Source organism: Lygodium microphyllum, chromosome 4 (assembly GCF_053477565.2).
Source record: "Lygodium microphyllum isolate KBCC chromosome 4, Lygodium_microphyllum_v1.1.10, whole genome shotgun sequence".
Lineage (NCBI taxonomy): Eukaryota > Viridiplantae > Streptophyta > Polypodiopsida > Schizaeales > Lygodiaceae > Lygodium > Lygodium microphyllum.
In genome coordinates, this window is record NC_141138.1 from 18,832,478 (window position 1) to 18,858,063 (window position 25,586).

At 39.1% G+C, this 25,586-nt stretch overlaps 1 protein-coding gene across 4 annotated transcripts; it reads right to left on the bottom strand.

The window, feature by feature from the left end:
• Window positions 1-1,953: 1,953 nt before the first annotated feature.
• Window positions 1,954-13,364, bottom strand: LOC148036845 (protein TORNADO 2-like). 4 transcript variants are annotated; one of them, XM_087675742.1, is made up of 4 exons: window positions 12,651-13,364; window positions 12,247-12,307; window positions 2,441-2,500; window positions 2,210-2,346 (listed from the first exon to the last, which is right to left on the bottom strand). In XM_087675742.1, exons 1-3 carry the CDS (start codon window positions 13,315-13,317, stop codon window positions 2,455-2,457), a joined length of 774 nt encoding a protein of 257 aa, XP_087531868.1. In that variant the 5' UTR covers window positions 13,318-13,364; the 3' UTR covers window positions 2,210-2,346; window positions 2,441-2,454. The 4 variants fall into 4 exon arrangements, 3 of the variants coding, with proteins under 3 accessions (XP_087531866.1, XP_087531869.1, XP_087531868.1); XM_087675743.1 differs by lacking the exon at window positions 12,247-12,307 and having other exon boundaries at window positions 2,169-2,346; XR_015690524.1 differs by lacking the exon at window positions 2,210-2,346 and having other exon boundaries at window positions 2,438-2,500.
• Between the last annotated feature and the right edge of the window lie 12,222 nt (window positions 13,365-25,586).

The window sequence follows — 25,586 nt, forward strand, 5'->3', positions numbered from 1 at the left end:
GACTATTGAAAAAGGGAAACCCAAGTGCAAGAAATGCAACAAACTTGGACATACTAAGAAGAACTACTGGAATCAAAAAGCCAACTATGTACAAGAATCATCATCCCCTTTGAACAATGTAATGAAACTCTTTTCTAAATCTTCGTATTGCCTAGACGTTGTTTGTCACTCTGTGAGCCAAAGGCCTTCTAAGGATTTAGGGGGAGAATCTACCTTCTTATATTCACTTTTCTAGAAGGTAATCACCAAGAGGGGTGTTAAAGTGTATGGTGCTAGGGGCTATGCTACAAGCACATGATAAATCATCATATCCCATAAGCATAGAGGTAGCTATGTATCCAAGCTAAAAACTATAAAACAATGTCCTTGCAACCAGCAAAATCAATCAAGTCTCTATCATGCCAACATGATTCCTTACTTTTTCTTCTTCTTTCCCCCATTATAATCTATTGTTCTCTTCTTGCTTAATCATGTTTTGCAATAGAATGTGTGACTAAAACTCTTGAAAGAATAAGAGTCTTACATCCAAGTCCTAACATTGAGTGAAATTCTCAATAGCATTGAAATTACACACACACTTAAGAAATGAAAGTAATGGTAGGTCTTACCACTGTGGGAGGCAATGTCTAAATCCTTACTAGCAACTTGTGACAATCCAATTTCTTTTAAATCAATAAAATATTATCATGCACAACAATCTTCTCTAATCTATGGTTATGGTTAAAGCCATAGGTGCCCAATTGGATTTTAAAAATGCCTTTAAAAATTTGAGATATTGAATTTGAAAATGATATCTATATTGCTAAATCACTTGACTTGTTTTCGGTTAACCTTGGTTTTTCCTTCAATGCACTATAGAAGCTCAAACTTCTACAAGAAAAAGGAGAGATTGTGGCTTTTATGTCACACTTCACAACATTAACTTTTACTAAAGATAGCTTCACTATATGTACTTTGGTAGCTTGAATAGCTTGCAAAGATTTGATATGTTGAACTTCTTTATGATGTGTAGATCAGCACAATCTATGCCTGATAAAGGAAGTATGGCAAATGAGCTCCTAATAAACAATTTGAGATGGGTATATTAGGACTTTTGAAGGACCTTAATATAATCTCAATATATGCTATCAACCATCCAAAATAATTCCTTGAAGAGAGCACCTCGTAGTGATTATCAGATGTCTATCTATTGTGACTATGATTGTCTCTTACTTGTCTAAAGCATAAGGCAAAAAAAGGACATAATTGTCTCTTTCTTGTCTATCTATTCTAGCTATGATTGTCTCTTACCTTTCTAAGGCACAACACAAAAAAGAGAAAAACCAACAAAGCTTTTATGAAAAAAGGGGCAAAAAGATGAAAGATAAGTTTGATGTGTAACCATGTGAAATGAAGGAAGTGCAAGCATCAATCATGATGTAGGAAGCATTATATCTTTTTTGTCCATGTTAACTATTATGTTTCACGATTTTTTAATCCCACAAGCTATGACAACTAGTCATTATAAACTTGAGCATGGGTCCCTCTCTCATGCGAATTGTAAATTCATAAGGCAGATGTTGCAAAGGCCAAGGCCAAGAGTTAGGAGTTGTACTTATGAGAGATGGGTCATAGTTATGAAACCCTAATCCAACCTTATATATAAAGCTCAAAGTCACTTGAAAGTTTGGTTCTTGCATGTACAAACTCGTGTGGAGCTCAATAGCTTGAGATTGAGTCATAGTGAGGTCATATGTTTGTGCAAGATCTTCCTTGAGTTTAAAGGGTGAAAGTGAAAAAAAACTCAAAATAAACACAAGGTATTCACACTATTATTCCATTCTCCATACTGATGTCCCTTCTTTAGGGAATCCTTTCAAGATCATCATCTAGTTTTTGGCTTATAAGAAAGTGTATATGTTGCTATAAGGACTCATTTAAGTGATACATAAGACAAATAACTTTGTACTACATTTTTTCCTCAACCAAATTTTATGTCCCAACTTCATGAATAGTAGAAGAGTAACCATAATGTCTCTATATATACAAATGAATGGGCTCCATGAGACCCTTAATATTATAGAAATATAATGCTAAATTTTGTTTTGGGTTCCATAGTAGCCTAAATCACTCAATAAAGTATGATTTTGGAAAAAATGTTTATATATTTAAGGAAAATCAAAGTGTGACCTGCAATCCTTCCTTAGATATTTGGATTTATGACTTTTTGTTCATCGGGAATAGTACGATGTTTTGCTGTATATAAGGCTACACAAGTCAAAATCAAGAGGAAGAGGAGGAGCAAGAGAGTAACCAAGCTTACAATAGCCACATTTATCCAATGGTGACGCACAACTTGAATTTCCCCTGCACGACATGAGTCGCATGTAAAACAAAATTGAGTAGGTTGGTTACTCCACAAGCGACAATCATTGCTAGCATTGATATGCAAAGCGTGTACCCATCCAGTAGCATTCACAAAGGAGAAGCTACATATTGAAGGGGGTTTGCAACATCCAACCTACAATTACCACAAAAACACATAATGAGAAGCTACACATTGAAGGGGCTACCTACAATTACCACAAAATCACATAAACATATTCAAAATATCTACCTGACAATCTACTTGTTATATGAGTGAGCAATGAATTTTGTCTTATTTATTGCCATATATCTCATTAAACGTCTAAGCAATGAACCTTTTAAAGCATTTACCAAAATGAGGTGATGTTTTTCCAAGGTTTTGTGTCTATGGGTGTGTGGGGGTATGTGTGTGTGTGTGTGGTCATTAAAGACAACTAAAAGCATTGTGAGTGTAATCCCACTTGGGATTAATGTTTCTCTTGTAATGTAACTCATTCAAAATTTAGGAAAATTATATGAGTTTTGTGGTTCTCTTCGTATTTTACAAAAGTAGACAAGTTTTTTTCAAAACTATGTTATTAGAGAGACAGAGACAGAGACGACAGAGAGAGTCATTTCAATAATTAAAGAACACATCCTCATTAAATACTACATGAAATTATCACACCAAATTTCCTATATAAGAAAGGTAATAGTTGGAGAGAGAGAGAGAGAGAAATCCTCTCATTTTAATAATTGAGGAACATATCCCCATTGAACACTTATAGTAATAATCACACCACATTGCCTACATGAGGGAGGTGATAGTTGATGTGAGAGAAAAAGAGAGCTCATGGTTGATGAAGGAAGCACAAGAGAGATCTACATTCAATATTGAGAGAGAGAGAGATGTGTTTCCAATGACTCAAGGCAACATCATTACCCAACACATTCTACTAACATTCCAGTATTGTTTGGTGTACATCATTACCCAACAAGGTATGGCAACATTCCAATATTATGTAGTGAGAATTACAAAAAACAAAAGACATCGTTAAAGAACAAGAGAGGAAACTATAACTTGATTATTGAGGCCTTCTTCAGGCATGCTTGAAATACAACAATACAACCACTATTCCTCACACACCAGAGTGGAAGCAATTTCAACAATCCATTATCTTGGCATTTGTGCTCTCTCTCTCTCTCTCTCTCTCTCTCTCTCTCTCTCTCTCTCTCTCTCTCTCTCTCTCTCTCTCTCTCTCTCTCTCATATTCAAGAATAATACCTTTTACAAGTGACTAAATTTAGGAGTAAATGCTCCCAACAAACTATCCAACAACAAGACTTTCAACCCTCTAGTATACAAGTAAGCTTCATTCCATGTGACTTAATTTAAAAGCATCTAAACATGTCTCCGGAGAAGATGAGAAACATCCAACTTGTACAAATATTCGGCAATGGAAGGTCATGTGAGATTTCCCTTATCATAATATACCTTCCTTTGTTTCTCTCCTCCCTTAAGTTCAAATTGATTTTACACACATGTTTTAAAACTTATAGGGAAGATTATTGATACCTTTAAATCTAGAGAAAATTTCCCAAAACATCCCTCTCCAAATTCCAAGAACATCTTGTAATCACCATAAATGAGCTCATGGATTATTGCATTTGTGGCAATGGATCATGAACTATTGTGCCTCATTTGTGCATTATATTCTTAAAAATCCTCACTTTGTGAGCACACATATACATGAAAACTTATTGATGTTGGTTGTGGAAGCCACTTTGGATAAATTTGAGGGGTATTTGGAGAGCTTAGCATAGAGGAAGGTATTATTTTATACACGTTTTTTTCTATTAGAGTTTTATCTTCTCATAAAGCAAAGAATAAACTAACATGCTTCATCTTTGTTAGTATTCTTCTACATTTTCTAATTCTTTTTGGGAGTATTCTTCTATGTCTTCAATGTCTTCAAACCCCTTCTCTTCTATCTACTCCTCTCCTTGAATCTCCCTTTACCCTGTTGTCTCTAACCCCTGTGGTGGACTTTCGACACCAAACGCTCTGACACTATGTTAGGGGAAGTTTATGCTATCATTAAAGGTGAATTCTTGAAGATATCTGGGATGATTTGGGGCTCATGTATTCAGCCATATTCAGAGAATTAGTTACAATAGTGTTCTTTTAATTCATTTCTTACTCTATAGAAAACATCTTGTCAAAATATGCAAGTATTATGTGCCCCTATGGCAAGGCAATGTTTGTCGATCATTCTAGATACTTTGAGTTGAATTAACAGGAGCTTTTTCTCTTATTTCTTGGCTGTGGTAACTTATCCTTATCAGAAATTCAATTTGAACCTCTCTTGAAGCAAGTCTCTTTGCCGTACAAGCCTTGTAATTGACTCATAAGATTTTGTCCCTAACAGTCTACATTGAATGTAATCATGCAAAGTTGATTCATGCTATGGCATCATGTATGAATGATGGGATGTAGAGTTGTTTATGATACATGACAACATGCTGTACTTTATTTTTTTAATTCCTCTTACAGTCAAGAAAACAAGCTTGATTTGAGTTAGAACTTATGAGATAATACTCTTGTGATCTTTGCTAAGAACATGCAGTTGGAAGCTCTATTAACATCTTCAAGGACTTGTCTTGAAACCTTCAACCCTTCTCTTATCTCTACCATCTCCAGAGTCTAAGCTCTTGAACCCCCATACATTCTTTTCTCTCAAACCCTTGTGATTGGCCGTGAAGTACCTCTTGAACCTTTAAACATTCACTGTAATCTACCTATCTCTTGAAGACACATCTCTATCTATATTGTCCTATTTTCTTGCCAAACCCCTGTGGTAACCTTCAACCCTACGCGCTACAACACTGGTGAACCCGACGCGAAGGTCGGTGCAAGAGAACTTCAAGATGGGGGATTCTTCAGGAGATACTCTATAACAATTGGTACACATACTGCAGCAGACTCAGCAACAACAAATCTAAATGTTACTGCAACAACAACAAAGGCAAGACAAAGAGAAGATTGATTCCACAGCTATCAAGGCTCTAGAGGAGGTTGGGCAGGAATTAAAACAATTTAATGGTCAAAATGTCTCTGTTTTTATTCACTTGTACAATGAGAACATACTTTTCTTTGGTGTACCGCAATATGCATGGAGTCGCTATTTTGCTAGACTAGCCAAGCATGGTCTTGTAGAAAGAATCCATGGTATTTTTTAGCGAGATGTGGATTGGGCTACATTCAAAAAATCCCTATGCGAAGAATTCTTCTTAGAAGACTCTGGCCTAATGATGAAGAAAAGTTTCATTGATTGGGTTGAGAAACGCAACAAAGGTTTAGCTGCAACAGCTTTATACCATGAGTTTGAAAGTAAATTTGGACAACTTGATGTTGAATACCAACAAAGTATGGAAGGTCAGAAGATTGAATTATTCATTAAGGTTGCAAATCCCATTCTGCAAGAGAAGCTTGTTGATTGCCTAGAAGATGCTACCTCTGAATTAGGAGTCAAGACTGCATGGACAGATGTTACTAATGCAGTTAACATGATTACTCAAAGAGAGCGGATGCGACTAAGATTGGGCTCTACTTCAACTTCAACAACTCCATTGATGGAGCTTGTTCCACCTTCAAAATCCCTTATTCATTTGACTAATTAACCAACTCTTTCTTCTTCTGTTCCTTCTAAAAATGATGTAATGGATGAACTCATTAAAAGCATGCGAGATCTTCATCTCAATCTTACAAAAATTAGTTCCAAGGTGGAGAAGATGGATGTCAAAGTTGAAGAACGAGGACGATCATCAACTCAAAGACCCATGAGAGAAGGCTTTAAGAGGCGTTGTATTTGGTGTGACAACCAACAATATGACAAGAGGGAGTGTTCTGTCTTCCGTGAGGCTGAAGCATAAAAGCTCGTCTTTTGGAAAGACGGAAAAATTCATGCAACTGAAACTGGTCTTCCACTGGTGCCAAATTTTGGCAATGTTGGAATAAAGAAAAGATTAGAAGATTTAGCTGTAAAGAATGCCTACGCAGCAATTGATGCAGCTACCTATGGGCCAAAATTGAGCCAACTAAATCAAGTTTAAAAGCATGTAAAGCTAATGTGTAATCTAAAGTATGGATGCATGCATTAGATCAAATGAAATGCGGCAAAGGAGCCAAAGATGATCTGACTAGCGTCAATGTATTCGAGAAATAATTGGTTGGAAATAACCAATAGATTCTTTTTCTACCTTTCAACATTTGCATGACGTCAATCTCATAAAGAAGTCTTGATCGAAGAAAAGAGAAGAAGAGAAGATGAACTAGGGTCTTCCTCTTCTGGCCCACCAAAACGGGTAACTAGAAGAATGCCTAAACAACCAAAGCTTGCTGAAAATATAACCCCAAATCAAGAGATGGAAGATGTGCCACAAACAAAGAAGAACAAAGGAAAGAAGAAAGGCAAGCAACCATGCTACAAATTGCAGTCTGACATAGAATCTACAACCGATCTCAAACAAGTTCTAGAGAAGAACGAATTCTGGGAAGTAAAATTGAGTTCACCTTAGGTGAAATTCTTAGAATTGCCAAACGTGAATTCCATGATGTAATTATTAATGTAATCAAAGGAAAAAGATAATATGTTGGTGATGATGCTCAAGAAATAGTGCATGCTTTTTTACAAGCTCTTTGAGTCTTTGTGCAGGATGAAGAGAAGCTGACAGCACAAGGAATTCAACTTGAAGCAGTTAAAGAGTTAATTGCAGCAATTGAAGCTGAAGATAAAAAAAACATGGATGCAAAAATTAAAGAAGTGAAGCTTGAAAATGTAATGGTCGGCTGGTCCAAACTAGTTGGGTAGCCCACCTCTCAAAAAGAAGGTCGTCTATAGCATATGCATGATGAGGAAGAAGCCAGATTCATTCCAAGCAATCACTACTCCCGTACACATTGGGCAAGAGCAACAATGGAGACAGTCATCAAAATTGGAGAAAAAGAAACACCATGTATTGCACTCTAAGACCATGGTTCTGAGATAAACATCATGCATGGCAAGGAGTCTCTACAAAAGCGGCGGATGGCCCATAGATGTTGATCCAGGTTGGCGAATGAGACCTACAAACAACTCTTTAGGAGAGTTATATACTGCATGTCCTAATGTGCAGGTAACTATTAGAGACATAAAAGACAAATTTCACCTTTTTGTTCAAGACTCTTGTAGTTACCCTATCATTCTTAGGCAACCTTACATTTCTGAAGCCCGCTTGGAAATAAACGCTCTTAATGATGGTTCTTCCTATGCTCGAATCCGAAGCAAGGATAATGAACGAGCTGTCCAATTTCTTACTATGTGTGTTAACCATCATTGAAACAGAGATTGACTGTGTGATTATCATATGTCTCCTAATGCCCAAGAATTCAAGGGTTTTTGGGCTGCACTGCTGTAAAAGGAGGCTATGGTAGTGCGTCATGTAAAAAGATTGAACCTCCTTATGCTACAGAAACTGTCTCTAGCAAATCTGTATGTATGTACAACCAATAGTATGGGTTGTTATAAGTCTCTTCTAGCCATGACTAAAGCTGAAAGAAAATATTTGTCATGTAAAAAGGAAGTTGAAAACTTATGACATGATGGCTGAAAATGAAAATATTTCGGGTATTTTTTTTAAGATTGATTACTACTGACACATTGGGTGAAATATATACAGCTACTCATACAAAAAATTAGGTTAAAAATCATTCCATAGAAGTATGTACATTGGATTTTTATTAAAAAATTCAAGAATTTGTTGAGTAGAAAGACATTGGTTTACTCAACAAGACTGAAGCGCAAGTGGAGACAAAATACAAGACGGTGGATAAGAAAGTCAAGCATGTGGTAGTTCCATTTCCTCCTGAAAGTGAAGGGCTAGATAATAGGGTAGCAAATCAGTCAAGTCTTTGTGATCCTTCCAACATTGGTCACAAGTTTACATTTGAAAGTATAAAAGAGCTCAAAATAAGTGAAATTTTCTTTATTTCGTCAGTTGAAAAATACACTTTTATACAAATGCTAATGAAATATGAAAAAGCTTTAATATTTCAACCAAGTGAAATAGACTGTGTGAATCCAAATATTGTGGCTCCTATGGTCATTTTTACGGTCCCACATGTGCCTTGAAACCTCAAGGCCATTCCCATTCCAAGGACACATTTGCCCAATTTATTAGACTTTCTAAATGAGAAGATCAAATTGAAGATTTTAGAACCTTCTTCAACACCTTACTCAAATGGATGGTTTACCATACCCAAGAAAAATGAATCTTTACGATTCATCCAAGATCTACAGTCTATCAATCGGGTCACAATCCGAAATGTTGGTTCGGGTCCAATTGTTAACGAGTTTATTGAAGCTTTTTCAGGTAGATAAATTTATTCTATGGGCGACCTATATTCAGGATATTACCAATTTCAGCTTTCATTAGAAAGCCGAGACATTAACACAATGAAGACACCTCTTGGATTGGTCCACATGTGCACTCTACCACAAGGTACAACAAACTCTGTAGCCCATATAATGAATGCCATGCATAAAGTCTTAAGGGACTTTATTCCACAACCGACCCATCCATTTCTTGATGATGTACCTATCAAGGGATGTGAAGTCAATGAAAAGAATGAGGAGCTTGACGAAGATGACTGCAAGACATTTGTAGTTAACTATATTCATGATTATGACATGATTTTAACAAGGCTAAAAGAGGTACATCTTACCCTTTCTAGAGCTAAGTCAATTTTTAGAGTAGAAAAAGTCCTAAGGGTCGAACATCTATGTGGCCCCTACGGATGTAAACCTTCACTAATCAAGATAGATGCCATCAACAGAATGTAAGAAAAATGCACAAATATTTCAGAGGTGAGAAGATTTCTTGGCCAATGTGTATTCCATCTCATATGGATACCACATTTTGCTCATGTAGCCGAAAATCTCTATCAATTATTAAGAAAAGGCCAAAGATTCTCTTGGGAGAAAGAGCATACTCTCATTGTACGCAAACTAAAAAAGTAGTTAATTTCAGCCCCCACTCTCAAAAGGGCTGATTATTCAAATGGTCAACCCATCATCCTTACTATGGATACAAGGGAAGGGAAAGATTGATAGAGAACATCAATATATTCTCAAGGCTCTAGCAAAGTCTTGTAAAGGAAAGATCAAAGAATGGCCTAAAATGCTATCTTTTGCATTATGGGCTGACTAGACTACTCACAGTACAGTGACTAACTATATGCCAGTTGAACTTATGCATGGACAACAACCAATTATGCCAATTGAAGAATTTATTCTTACATGGAGTCTTCTACCTTGGAAGGAATGCATTAGTAGAGAAGAGTTGCTGACTTTACGCATATGGCAACTAGAAATAAGGCCTGAAGATGTTCAAGCAGCTATTAAGAAGTTAAAAATAGCAAGACTAAAAAACAAAAGAAGATTTGATAGGCAACATTGACTTCAGCCAAGAGCTATCCAAGAAGATGACTGGGTGCTTGTCTGTGATAGTAGCCTAGACAATCAATACAGTGCTTCTAGGAAGATGGTAAAGCATTAATTTGGCTCGTATATAGTAAAGGCCGTTCATGACAATGCCACATATTCATTGGCTGAATTGGATGAAACAAGCATGAAGATACCCATAGCTGGAAAAAGAATCAAGCTCTTCAAACAAAGAGAAAGTTCAACATATGAGTTAGAAGACTTGGATATAATTTAAAATCATGAAGATATGGAGGAAGAAGAAGAGACAAGAGATGAAGACATTGACATGGCAAAATATACTTCTTCTAACACTGCAGATCCGTAAGACTTTGGCACATGCCAAAGGATGTGCAGGTTAAGAGGAGGTGGATGTCGTGCTGCTACGTGCGCACCGTGTAAAAAAAATCTAGAGTATGGCTTTCTTATTGATTTAGAGAGCCAATGTCATTTGAGACATTAGTATTAGTGTCCATGGTTCAAAAATATTAGATTTTTGGAGAAGTTTTAACTAATTTTTGATATTTTAGGTACTATCTCTTGTAAAAATTCATAAAACTATAAACAACTTTTAGATTAGGATAATATGTAAAAGAAAGCATATAGCTTTCAACTATTTTAAGAGAATTTTATGTAAAAAGAAAGATTAGCGAAATCGTGCGATGCGCAATCGCTGTTTTCAGGCAGTGAACAGTACTCCGAAGTGAGAGATGAAGGAGTGATCTAGCAGAATTCTGGTCAGGTGTATTGGTAATTTACCTCCCTTTTGAAGCCAATGGAAGCATCAGATTGGCGATCTAAGCAGCATAGAGGAATGTATTATTTTATATACGTTTTTGTCTATTAGAGTTTTATATTCTCATAATGCAGGAATAAACTGACAAGCTTCATCTCTGTTAGTATTCTTCTACATTTTCTAATTCTTTTTTGGAGTATTCTTCTGTCTTCAATTTCTTCAAACCCCTTCTCTTCTGTCTACTCCTCTCCCTAAATCTCCATTTACCCTGTTATCTCTTACCTCCATGGTGGACTTTCGACACCAAATGCTCCGACACCGTATTAGGGGAAGTTTATGCTATCATCAGAGGTGAATTCTAGAATATATTTGGGCTAATTTGGGACTAGTATCTTCAGTCGTATTTAGATAATTAGCTACAACAGTGTTTTTTAAATTCATTTCTTACTCTACAAAAGACATCTTTTCAAAATATGCAAGTATTATATGCCCCTATGGCAGGGCAATGTTTGTAGATCATTCATAGATGCTTTGAGTTGAATTAACAAGAGCTTTTTCTCTTATTTCTTGGCTATGGTAACTTATCATGAACTCAATTTGAAACTCTCTTGAAGCAAGTCTCTTTGCCCTACAAGCCTTGTAATTGACTCATAAGCTTTTGTCCCTAACAATCTACATTGAATGTAATCATGCAAAGTTGATTCGTGCTATGACATCATGTATGAATGATGGAATGCAGAGTTGTTTATGATACATGACATCATATTGTACTTGATTTTTTTAAATTGCTCTTACAGTCAAGAAAATAAGCTTGATTTGAGTTAGAACTTATGAGATAATACTAAAAACATGCAATTAGAAGCCCTATTAACATCTTCAAGGACTTGGCTTGAAACCTTCAACCCTTCTCTTATCTCTACCATCTCTAATGTCTAAGCTCTTAAACCTCCATACATTCTTTTCTCTCAAACCCCTGTGATTGACCGTAAAGTACCTCTTGAACCTTTAAACATTCATTGTAATCTACTTATCTCTTCAAGACACATCTCCATTTATCTTGTCCAGTTTTCTTGCCAAACCCCTGAGGTGACCTTCAACCCTATGCGCTACGACAACGAAGGCTAGTAACCACACATGTGCAATATATAGGCGATCTAAAGCAAGGTGAACTCATGTTCCATCCATGTGTGTGCACACCCAAGCTTACTTTATTTTTCTTTAAAAGTGAGTTATTATGTTTCCATGGATTGCTTCAAAATAGCCTAGGAAACAACTACATGTGGGATAACCCTTAAAACATATCCTTAGAACTTTAATTGGTCGAAATCTTGCATATTCAAGTTTGATTTTGTCCCCTAAGATCTTCATGAATGAAAAAGCAAGATTATACAACCTACAATACCACACGAGTAGTTGAACAAAGAAGCAAGGTCATACAGCCTACAATACCCACATAGACTAATGACCACACATGTTCAATGTATAGGCGAGCTAAGACAAGGTGAACTCATGTTCCATCCATGTGTGTGCACAACCAACCTTTATTTTTTTTTAAAAGCGAGTTATTATGTCTCCATGGATTGCTTCAAGATAGCCTAGGAGACAATTGTGTGTGGCACGATCCCTAAAACATATCCTTAGAACTTTAATTGGCTAAAACCTTGCCTGTCCAAGTCGGATTTTGTCCCCCAAGATCTTCGTGAAGGAAGAAGGAAGGTCATACAACCTACAATACGACGCACACAATTGAATAAAGGGACAAGGTCACACAACCTACAATACCACATAGCTAGTGCCTAGACGTGTGCAACATATAGGTGATCTATGGCAAGGTGAACTCAAGTTCCATCCATGTGTGTGCACACCAACCTTACTTTATTTTTTTTAAAAAGTGAGTTATTATGTTTCCATGGATTGCTTCAAGATAGCCTAGGGGACAATTGCGTGTGGCACGACCCTTAAAACATGTCCTTAAGAATGAAAGGTGAAGAGGAGCGCGAGCGAGCGGGAGAGAGAGAGAGAGAGAGAGAGAGAGAGAGAGACACACACACACACACACATATATATACCTGAGTAGGGGACAAGTCGGCGGAGTAGAGCTGGCGGAGGGATTTGTAACGGGAGGCGAGGTCGGAGCAGAGGCGGCTGCGGGTGAGGCAGACCTGTACGGGGGTCCAGTGAGGCGGGCGGACGCGGCTGCGCAGCCAGGGGCTGAAGTCGGAGGTGGCGTACTCGCGGAAGCGGGCGGGCGGGAGTGGCCGAACGCCGCCGCCGGAGCCCGCCGTCACGATGACAGCGAAGAGCGTCAGGCCCGCGAAGGCCAGCACCAGCGCCAGGATGGCGGCGCCGTAGGCCCCCAGGGCGGCCAAGTGGCGGCACGAGGCGGCCCAGGCGCCCAGCGCCGCCACCCCGATGATGAGGAGGCCCACCGCCATGAAGGGCCAGTGCAGGAAGCTGAGGCAGTCCTTGTGCGACTTCGTGGCCAGCCACGCTGCCGCCGCCACCACCCCCGCCGCCAGCGCCGCCGTCCCCACGTTGAACACCACCAGCACGTTGTTGCTGTTCAGCTGCACCAGCGTCCGGCATCGCACCATCTCTCTCTCTCTCTCTACAACCATCAACTCCCCCACAGCCTAGCCAAGCTGTTCTCTCTCTCTCCCTCTCGCTGTGTATGACCATCAACTCCCCACTCTGTAGCCGAGATGACTCTCTCTCTCTCTCTCTCTCTGTGGCCATCAACACCCCCCAGGCTGCAGCCCACGCAAGATGCTTTCCTTCCTCTTTACCCCATGTCCCTTCTCGATACTCCCAAAAGGTCACCCCTGCCCTCACCACATTCATTTTTCCCAATTACCCTACCACCTAGTACCTCGACTTTCTTTCTCCCATTAACAAAAGAGCCAAGATATAGCTTTTTCACATAGCCTATAGGCAGTGGCACCCAATCATGAATGCCCCTTACTTGGCCAACCTCATTGAGATTAAGTAAAGTGCCAAATAAATTCGTATGAAAGTGCCTATGCTCTAAGTTTTGAGCGGATTAGAGGAAAATACTCATTATGTAGGGTTTAATCCTTACAAAAGCCCCTTCATCATATTTTTCACCCTTGTGAAGCCATATGGAGTAATATATTGCTTATGGGGAAGTTCATGAGGAGAGTTAGTGAGGGCAACAACATTCTTGGATGTTTAGCCAAATAAAGAGCATTTAAATCATCAAATGTGTTTTAAGGCATTTGGTGATGATTGATGCTGCTAGTTGCAACCGAGAAGAGCATAAAAAGTGGCAAAAGAGATGAAGGTGAGCTATATGCATGTAAGGTAGGAAGGCATGGGAAGCCCTAGAAATGGACTTTCTACTAACTGTGAAAGCTAGCACAATCGATGTGCAAGAGGTGGAGAAATCACTTCAAAGTGAGCTCATGACACTCAATAACACAACAAAAGCGCTAGTGCAAGAAGAGTAGAAGAAAGTTCATCATGCCCTTATTGCCTTCTCATTGCAATGACTTAAGCAAAGATATGTTGATTTCTATAGTTCTTGTCTCCTTTTCAAATTTATGGGGAGAGAACCAATTGAGGAGGAAATCTCTAGATGGCCCCTTCCTGAGCTTGCCTTTATGTTGTTGTTGTAGTCTAACACTACAATAATTGGCCAAGGTAGGAGTAATAATTGCTCCCCCTCTAGTAGCATAACCCAGAAGGAGTTTTGGCCATGTAGATTGTGCTTAGGGTTCATGCGTATTCAATCACCACATGGTAGTGTATGTTGCAATCATAACCTTGGGTATCATGACGTCTACTTTTGGCTACTTCCAAAAAGCATGATGGCAATTCCAACAAAATTATGATTGCGAGCCTCTCATCTTCCATGATTATGAGTCTATTGATTTCCATATTCATAAATCTAGCATTTCCATGATTATAGGCCTATCCATTTCCATGATGAGGAGCACATCATAATCATGAGCAAATCATCATCACAATCCACAATCACGAGCATATCATGATCAATCCCAAAGTCTCATCACAATCTATGATCATCTGCCAATCTCATGATTATGATCCTATCATGGTCACAAGTCTCTCATGATTTCCTAATTATATCTCATGATTTACTGAAATCAACCATTCCATTTGTACCTTGATGCAACTAATCTCCTCTCTACATTGGCACAAAATAATAATCACATCTATAAGGCACCTCATGTGGTCACTATCTAGAAAAAATTAGTGATGAGGTATGACTAATTTGTTGGAATCACAAATTTTGTTGGGTGGCACCTTGGTGCAACTAATCTCCCCTCTACATTGACACAAACTAGTAAGCACATGTACAAGCCAACTCATCTACAAGGCAGCTCATGAGACCTTAACGCCTCAAAAGGTGGCAAAATCACTCACTCTCTCACTCTCACTCACTCACACACACACACACACACACACACACACTCTCTCTCTCTCTCTCTCTCTCTCTCTCTCTCTTGCCAAGCCACAGAGGCTTGCGCCTGCCTACCAATAACAGAGCAGCATAAAGGACGGGAGCTTATGCAAGATTGCCACTAGCCTAGCACTCTAATGCAGCTCTGACTTGTTGTGATTGAGACAGTTGTGACTAAGATGTAATGTGTCTGATGCAGCTTCAACCTACCGAGACTGAGACAGTTGTGGAGAGTGTGTGACTGAGACTATCGTCACCAGCAATTAAAAATGTGTAAAAAATCGAGAGTCGTAAATTCGATATTTCTCTTAGATTGACAAGGACCATAAGCCACCCTTTACATAAGTTACAATGTGAATGAGACTTATGAGTTATATTAATCATTAATATTAATGTGTATAGTTTGGATGGTCCAAAAATATTAGATTTTGGGCAAAACTAGTATATTTTAAATATTTTAGATATTATCTTAAAAAGATATGGAGACTTCTAGAACTAGATGTCATTTAAAAGAAAAGACAAGTGATGTTTTAGTTAGTTTTGGTCAAAAGAGAAAATAAAGAGCGGGATTTGCAAAATCGTGCGCACCACGATCGTAATTTATAGATAGAAAATAGCACTTTGAATAGAGAAAAGAAGAAGGAGTGAACTAAGAGCTTTCTAACCAAGTGTCTTAGTGTTTTACCCCTCTTTCGGAGCCAATGGAACCATCAGATTTATGATCTGAGCATCACATCAGCCCTCTTCTCTAATCCACTATAAATATGAGGTATGGGGAGGCATAAGAAGCATAAGGAGACCCCGAGAGACTGCGAGAGAGAGGTAGAGAGAAGGATACCTCTCCAAGAGTTTGTGAGGGAGAGCTTGAAAGAGAGAGAGAGAGAGAGAGAGAGAGAAGAGTCACCCCGAGAGGTTGCAAGGAAGAGAGTTAGCTCAATTCCCTCTATTTCGATCCTCGACTTAATCATCTTCTCTTACACTCTCCCATCTTGAATATATTACGCCTTCTTTATCTCTTGAATCTACTTGCGGACGATGGCCAAGCGAAGAATGTTGCATGCAAATGGCACGTTCGTGCTTGTGATTTATGCTAAATGCATGACAAGGGTCTGTGATGACAAGTTGCCATGGGGATAAAGGAATGTTTTCCTAGAAAATGATATTAGGGCTGAATGCCTTGTTGTGCTGGATTCCTAAAGGATTTAATTAAGGAAGGATATATTGCACGGGTGGATCACCTCCATGATCACACTGCGGATAAACCCAAAGAGGGCACTGTTCGATTCATGGGCCGAAGGTTGAGTGGTGAAAAGGCCAACCATGGGAATGATGTTTCGCTCCTCGACAACTTGCAGGTTAGGTGGAGCTTTGGACACCCCTTGCTAGGTCTAGAATGGAGTTGAAGACCTCCATGGCCCCCAAAGTCTAGGCATGTTGGGAGATCCTATTCTAGATCAAGGATTGAATTTGTGGTGCCATGTGATTTGGACCAGTTACTTTTGCAGGGCAAAAGAGATACTTCTGTTAGACAAAAGGGATACATAATTTCTCCTGTATGGGTGGGAGACAAAGAATAACTTGAAGATAAGTTAAGGAACTTGTTTGTCAATAGATTACTTTGCTATGTTTTTGTATCTGTGCTGTAAGTTATGTGAATGAACCATGTTCCCTAAAAGGTTTAATTAATGAAGCTGACTTTAAGTGTCACACATAAATGTGGTAGGACCTAATTAGAAAACTAAAGCTATTGAGGGAAGCAGGTGGGCAGAATCCCCGACGGGTCTATCCTACAGCAGGGTGGTCCCATAGAACTGAGAGGCTTCTCGCAAGATTTTACCATCATTCGACCTTTAGATACTGTTAAGTTAGAACCCAATTTATGCCATTTTAGGGGATTGGAATGGGATTATGCCCTATGGGCAGAGAGGTTGAGTGGCTCATCCCTCTCGTTTCCCATTCTCTTTGAACCAAGTGAAGCATGGGTCTACTTTGGCTTGGGTATCTCTGTGTAAAGTAAGATGTCCAGGATTCGACGTTAGAATGCTGTTAGGAGACCTTGGCCACTAGGAGCCCAAATTTCAGGTCAATCCTAGTGGGTTCGGTTGTGAACGTTCCAGTTGCAAGGCGGATTCGAAAAACCCTAGGCGACAAAACTCAAAACGTTCCATGGGAGTGTTGGGCAGTGACGCTTAGATTTGTTTCTCGATAGACCGCTAAAAGCATTCCTGGACAGTCAATGGGCGGGCACCTTATATGGAGAATGTATTAGGACTAAGAACGCAACCCTATTCTCTCTCTCTCTCTCTCTCTCTCTCTCTCTCTCTCTCTCTCTCTCTCTCTCTCTCTCTCCTTGGCTCCTGGAAGGGACCTAGATAGCGTGTATAAGGCACGTGTAAGTAGAGAGGGTCTATGACATTGACGGTAGCTCCAAGCCGCCCTCAAATATATGATAAGAGGGGTGCCTTGGATTGCACTGGTGCTTAAAGTCGTAACCCCAGTCTTCACAGTTCAAAGCACACTACCTTGTCTTCTGCAATTCATCTCTACAAGTTTGCGGTTGTGCCTAAAGAGCTGGACTGTGTGGTAGCACTGGCAGGGCTGAACTGCTAAGGAGCGGACATGACTACGATTGGAGTTACTAATGAGTGCCTTACCTGAAGTGGACAATCTATCGCACGCAACAAAGCCAACTCGACAACCACATGTTCACCTCTCTCTACTAGCATGTTGGAGCAGCCATGTGTTGGAGAAATCTCATAGGATGGGATATGGAAATTTTTGGTAGCACTTCAAGCATCAATCAATGCACAAAATCAAGAAATCACATGCTTGGCTCTCCAATGTCAAGCGTTGGAAAGCAAGATTACACAGCTGGAACAGACTGTGGAGGAACATGCCAAGAGAATCCCAGACTTGGAAATGAGTAGAACGACATGCACATGCATGGAAACACTAAAAACATGGGCCGGAGTATTAGCACATACCTCCCCAAATGGAGACATGCATGTACTTCATGTAGAGGGTGGTGATGCAGTGGTATATCATATCGATGCACGTGAACATAAAGAAAGATAAAAGTGGACCCAAAACCTAGTTATTTGGGGATTGCCCAAAACACATGATGAGACTGCACTGTCTCTTACTACGAAAGTCATGGATTTTTTTGGTAAGCATTTTGCCATGGCATATGTACCTGTCTTTGGTGCTCAGCGTATGGGCAAGAAGAAAGACGATGGGAAGGCAAGAGCCATTGTATGCACTCTATTGGATGCACACAAGAGAACTATACTTTTAGACAGTAGTCGAGTAAACCTCAAGGGAACAGATTTTTATGTAAATGAGGATCACACCCCCATGCAACAGAAGGAACGTCGAAAGCAATACAATAAGCGAAAGAAATCTAGTGATAAAAATATAAAGGATGCATAGGCATGTGCAACCCATGGGAGTTGCACTCTTGTGAAGATGTTGTTTTGGAATTGCAGAGGGTTTCCATGGCATAAAGGTGAAAGTAATAATGCTATGGTTGGTGATGCTGACATTGTGTTCCTCGCCAAGACATGGGAGCGGGAGACATGTAGAATTCCGGATATCCTAGGGTACATAATTCATAGCGCATATCAGCCACATGCAGGAAAAAGAGGGCAAGGAGGAGTTGCATGCATATACAAATGTCATTTGGAAGGCATGATTGATGTATGTAAAGCAAACCGACATAAGCGGTACATATAGATTATGCTCAAGCACACTACACCGATGTACATTGCGGGATGTTACATTCCACATAAGGAGTCCCCCTTCTATGCATGACATGAAGTGGATTCACAAGAACCTTTTGAAGATTTGAGTATGGATGCACGCACATATATGCAACAAGGACATGTGATGATCTTAGGTGACTTAAATGCACGTATTGGACATATGCAATTTCAGTCCATAGTGCATGATGAGCTAGATAAGGAAGAGGTTGTGGGTGTAGATGCACGTTGGTGTAGACAATCTGAGGATACATACATTAACGCTCATGGACGTGCTTTGATGGATATGATTAATGGTTTGCACATGCCAATATTGAATGGTATGAATTGTTTCTCCCAATACTGAAGGATACACATGCTACTCAGCTAGTGGAGGTTCCAGTGTGGTAGACTATGCAATGGTACACATGAATGATTTATGCATGATCAAAAAGTTTTGGTTAGGTGGAAAACATCCAGAATCGGATCGTATAGCTTTGGACTTGACACTTGATATTTGCCACCATGTAGGACATGCAGGGGACACAATAGGTACTGGTGCATTCCGTATTGATGTAGACAAGAAACAAGCATATGTTGGTGACCTAGATAGTATTATGAGCAATCTTACTAGGAGCACATGGGTTGATCTGAGAGATGCAATATTAAATACAACTATAGAGGTTTTTGGGAAACCAAAGAGCAGTCACAAAAATGTCAAAGGATTGCCATGCAAGAAATGGTTTGATGATGAATGTAAGGCTTCACGTAGAAAGCTGAAAATCCTTCCTAAGGGACAAAAACGAAGTGAGGCGAAAAAACAATATAATGCTCTCACGCGTAAAAAGCAACGACGATATGAAGTGGCCAAAGAAAGTGAAGATGCTAGGGAGTTTAAGAAATGTCCAAGGCAAGCATGGAGAAAATTGCAAACCAAATGATTAAATGTTATGGGGGATCTTACAGATGCTGACATGCTATCGTATGTTACATAACTTTACATGCATAAAGTGGTAGAGCCCATTAGATGTGATGTACATACACAGCCATTTAGTACTCTATTCACTTTAGAAACATTGGAGGCAGCCCTCAACAAGATGGCTAATGGAAAAGCATGTGATACTTTGTAGTTGAAAGTGGAGATGTTGAAATGGACAACAAAGGAGACGAGGTTGTTTATGTTGCATGTGATACATCATGCTTTTGCATATGGTTTTCCCCAAGAATGGTAGCAGAATTGGATACAACCATTGTATAAGGGAGGATATTACAATTTGCTCACAAATTACCGCATGATTATGGTTAGTTCAGCCATGGCAAAGCTATTCAGCACTATCCTGGAAATGTAATTGAGTAAATGGGCAGAAAGTAATAACAAATGAGCTTATGAACAAGTAGGTTTTTGCCCTGTTCATAACACCATAGACCATTTGGTTACTTTATGTGTGCTTATGGATGAGAGTCGACTTGAGGGAGCAACCTTGTATTGCTATTTTGTGGATTTTAAGAAGGCTTTTGACACCGTACCAAGGGTTGGCTTATGGCAACAAATGCAAGAATTAGGGGTCCCAAATGATCTATGCATGGGAATTTACAGGATATATCAATGAGTGGTGTGCCGCCTCAGAGGTCACAATGGGCTGTTACAAGTATTTGAGAGTAATATGGGAGTCAAGCAAGGTTTCCCACTCTCCCCTTCATTATTTGGTTTATGCATTGATAAGCTAGAGGAAATACTTCTCATGGCTATGAATGAAAAGGAAGCCAAAAGCCCACATATTGGTATGTTTGCCATCTTGCTCTTGCTTTATGCAAATGATGTGGTCTTCTTTACATATACTAGGGAATGTATGCAGCAGTTCATGGGGATTCTTGAACGGTTTTGTTAAGTTAGTGGTTTGACTGTGAATGTATCAAAAACAAAGCTAATGGCTGTGCGTACCAAGCAATCAAAGACCCCACCAAAAGTACATTATATGGGACAATGTATAGAGGTAGTGTTTACTTTCAAATACTTGGGGATTGAGATACCTGCAGACCACATATGGCATACATGTGTGGAGCGGCGACTAGCGGCAAGGAAAAGCAAGTATTATCACTTTGAAAATGACTACAACCGTACAGATGCTAAATGCTGGAAAACACACTGTATGATTTTTGATGCATATGTTCTACATGCGGTATTATATGAGGTGGAAGTGTGGGGGGGGGGGGAGCATCTCCTCATCTGCATGGAACGACATTGACAAGTTGCAAAAAGCTTCTATTCATAGACATCTGGGCATCAAAAGCACCACACCATATGTACTATGCTTTTGGAAACTGGCCGTCGGCCAATTGAGGTATATGCTATGATCCTAGTACTGAGATATGCCACCCGAGTACGTCAAATGGATGACAGTAGGCTCCCCAAAAAATGGGCATGGGATGCTAGCACACACCTACAGAAAACATGGAAAAGTAAAGTGCTTTCACCAGGATGGGTGATATGTGAAAATGGTTTAAAGGGTGGGGAGTAGATAGATATCTAGATATGGCATCCCAAGATATACGCATGGACACATTTCAATTAGACCTCTACGAGCGTATCAAAGCAAAACATCAAAGCAAGGGAGAAAAATTAATGGAAAACTTTCTTATTACAATATGCATATCTATCCTTCATGTTGGGAATCCTACATGCAGGCAGAGGGACACACACAGCCATACATAGCCAACCCGCTCTCAGTGGTATTTAGACAAAGTATTGCATGACTTCGAACTCGATCACACACTTTATTGATCAAGACAAGTGCATGGAGTGGACAGGCAATAGAGATGAGGTTATGCAAGCTGTGTGGACTACAGAGTGTAGAATCAGAGGAGCACATGATTATGGCATACCCAGCATATGCACACATACGAGCTGACTTTGATATCCCTTTACAGGGCCACTTCACCAGTTTCTTACCACTACTCCTATATCATAGTTAGGGGCTCTCATTACCCACATGTTACACTTTTGGGAGAACCACACTTCATAGACCGCTATTTCACCATAGCTACCCTTTCCTACCATGGGAGAGGAGAATCATTGTATATCTGAAAAGGTCCCATGGGTCATAATTTGGCCTTTTGTGGATGATAATAGACTACTCTACTCTTCTCTCTCTCTCTCTCTCTGTCTCTCTCTCTCTGTCTCTCTCTCTCTATCTGTCTCAATGCTAATGTGATTAACTTGTGATTACTAATGTGATTTGCTAATGTGATGTTAAATGGAATGCTAATGTGATTAACTTGTGATTGTTAATGTGATTTGCTAATGTGATGTTAAGTGGAATGCTAATGTTATGCTAGTGTGATTGCTAATGTGATGTTTAGTGGTTGCTTTTGTGATTCCTACATTGTCAGAATCAACCATTTTGTTGGCATACATGTTGTAAAAAGGCTATAGTGAGACATCAATAGGTATGACATGCACCAATCCAACAAGGAGGGATAGTGAAGGATCTAATTAGCTCCATTTTCTCAATGGAGCCTAATATGTAATCCACCATATTGGAGCCAATGGGTTGTCAATGCTCTAGATTCTAGCCACCTCTTTATTTTTCTAATGATGTCATGTCCTGAGCTCTAACAACTGCTAACCATAATATGTGTTATCTCTTTCCTGTCTGTTACTATCCTACATGTGTTTCCATCCTCTACCTCTGTCACCTATAGCCTCCATGGGTCCTCAAAGTCATATATATTACACTATCTACTATATGCACTAAAGTCTCTCGCAAGAAGAATCTCTCCCAAGCCAAAATGGTGTATAATGTCGTTTGATACATCTAGGAAGGGTGACTCCATGTCTACTTCTCCATATTTGTCTCATTCTTATTATTGTATACCTTATTAGCATACCTTGATTCTTTTAGTGAGAAGTAGCATAAAGCAATGTATAGCATTCAACCTCCTCATATCTCCACCCTCAAGCACATATATTGAGCTTCAAGATCACATGCCATGATGCATACCCATTCCTATGCATGAGAGCTCATGATAGGCACATGTAGAGTAGTGGCTTATAGGATATTGGATTGTCATGGACCACCTTCCTCATTTTAGTATGATCTGAATTCCCCTCCATCCACCTCTCTTAATTTGAGAAGAATATGGCCATACAACAAGATCTCTATCAATTGCACATGCAACATATATGGACCTCATATAAGCAGTTCTTCCCCCCAAAGATGCCATGCTATAGGGACCACTTCATGAGGACCAAGGAAAATGGTTTCATTGAGAGACATGGATACCTAGTGTGGAGATGTAGGGTTTACAATATAGTTTGAGCAAGTTTCCCTACACTACACCCAATGTCCTCTCTCCATCTCCATGAAGTCTCTCAACCATGATATCTCTCATGTGAGAGCTCATGGTTTTGTCTTATGTCTCATCTATCACTCAGTGCTCCCTTAGCCCTTCTTTTGTCATGTTTCATTCAAAAGAAAGATTCACATCAAAATAAAAAGAAGATTAGATATTTTATTTTAGTTTTTGGGGTTGCGTTAAATTGCGCATTGGTGTAAAGAAGAGGATAACATAGAAAGAAAAGAGGAGAGAGAAGACTATATGGAGAGAAAGCCTAGAAAGAGAGATAGAAGGGTAGGAAGAGAGACAGAAGGAAAGGAAGCCATGGAAGCTCAATGAAGGTGAAGAGATAGTTCTTTGTTAATTTCAGGATGCCTTAATTTGGGTCTCTTACACCTTTTATACATCGGTCAAGTGACTAAGTATTTATGTGTGCTGGGAACTTACTACAACCGCTAAGAAGTGGGGTTGTAGAGTACTAATCTGATTAGCATTACAATGAGATAATTTTTGGATGGGGAGCTCATATCCGAGAGGAATTGGGGTGTATGGATATATATAGATTATATATATGAAATGGAGATTGGAACATGGGGCTCATCATAAATGGGGTCTTCAAGACTATGGATAACATGATGTCCACCACAGCCCTATTGGTGTAAATCTATCATAAATTTCAAATGGAGCATACCACATGTCAAAATGGAACTTATGACAAGTACTTTCAACCCACGTATAAAGCTCTTGGTTGTGTACAAAATTATTCTAAAACAAAGTGCCATCTAAATGCAATAATCTAGGGTCAAAATAGGGCATGTTTAGTTAGTCTTCAGTCCATTGAGACTCTCTTTAGTAGAAAAAATCCTCTAAAATGGTAGTATCTAGTTGCAAAGAGTCTTCTTCTAGGGACATGCCTTGCCATTTGATGGTATTCTTTGATATAGATCAAGATCTCAAATGATTATCTCAATGTCCAATGATTGCCTCAGGGATATATTGAGTGGTATTCTTTGATATAGATCAAGATCTCAAATGATTATCTCAATGTCCAATGATTGCCTGAGGGATATATTGAGTGATGCCTTTTTTGTCTATAGGGGGTAACTCCTCCACATATTCTACTGAGGTATATTGAGATAGCAAGCTCAATACGTGAAGATATTGATGATGGATCGCCTCGCTAGATAGGTGCACACATCTACACTTAGCATGCCAATGGTCATTATGCCCCTCACACGGCCATTGACTTATCACTTATTATATTTAGTTTGTTATACGTACCTACAGTTGGCATAGATAGATATAGCTAGTCGATTAGTATAGTCAATTTTGTACTGTTTGACTTAGTAGGCCACTTTCCTTTATGTTTTACATTATTTATACTTTGTGTACATTGTATTATATGTGAAAAAAAAAAGAAACTAGCAAGAAAATGTTTTGGCCTTCATCTCTCTTCCTATGTTCTTGAGTGAGCTTCCTCTTATGTTTATGGTGTGTGTTTGATGCGTTTGATGCACTAGCGCAAGTTAAGTCCCCCCACCATGTAATACTTGACATGGTATCGGAGGTGCACTAGTAAGAGAGGATGGTCTTGAAGGATAAAGTGAAGGAGAAGAAGCAAGGTTTTGAGCAAGTAAGCAAAGGGTAAGAAGCTCTCCCATTCTTCTACTCTTTCTCTTGGATAGTGCCTGTGAAGGCACTTGAAGCATGCTAAAGTGAAAATCTCAAATTGTTGTGAGATTTGGTGTGCAAACAGAGCATTATATGTTTTGGAGATCGCCCCTTTAACACATTTTCATTGCTTTTTTGGGCAATCTGAGGTTGTTTTGGGCCCCGTTTTAAAGTCGTAAGATTACAGAAAGCCCTTTCAGGATATATTGCGATTTTAACTGTATCGACCGAAAGTGTATGCACAGGTTGCAAATTTTGAATTTGTAATTTTTGAGGTGTTTTCCAGGAAGCAAACATAAGTTTTATCTACAAATAGGTTGCATATTGCATGTACTATTGAGCAATTAGTAAAAAAGATTGCTTGATGTATTGATGTGCACTTGTTATGAAAGGTTGAAGAAGACTTGCTTACTATTTTGTATCATTTTTATGATAATGGCAGAGAATAGTGGAAATCCCATCATTGAGAAACTAGATAAGAACAATTACTCTTCATGGAAGTTCCATGTAATGAACTTTCTCATTAGAAAGGGCCATTATGAGTTCATTTAAGGTGAAGAAAAGGAGCTAGAGCTAAGCATCTCTACAACTGCAGATGAATTAAAGACATGAAAACAATTGAATGCAAAAGAAAAAAAGGTGATGTATTGGCTATGCAGTCATTGATAATACTATATTGGGATATATAAAAAATATAGAAACTTCACATGTAGCTTGGACAAAATTTTAGGACATTTTTCAGAAAATATGAAGGCACAAAAGATTCAACTCAAGCAAGAGTTGAATATCTTGAAGAAAGGGAAAATGTTTGTTAATGA

Bases quoted from the DNA above. Each gene is read 5' to 3' on its own strand.
- LOC148036845 (XM_087675740.1), bottom strand. From the start codon at position 13,199: ATGGTTGTAGAGAGAGAGAGAGAGATGGTGCGATGCCGGACGCTGGTG. The intron at 2,501-12,650 runs GTATATATATGT...TGGTAATTGTAG, and splicing joins CCGACTTGTCCCCTACTCAG to GTTGGATGTTGCAAACCCCC.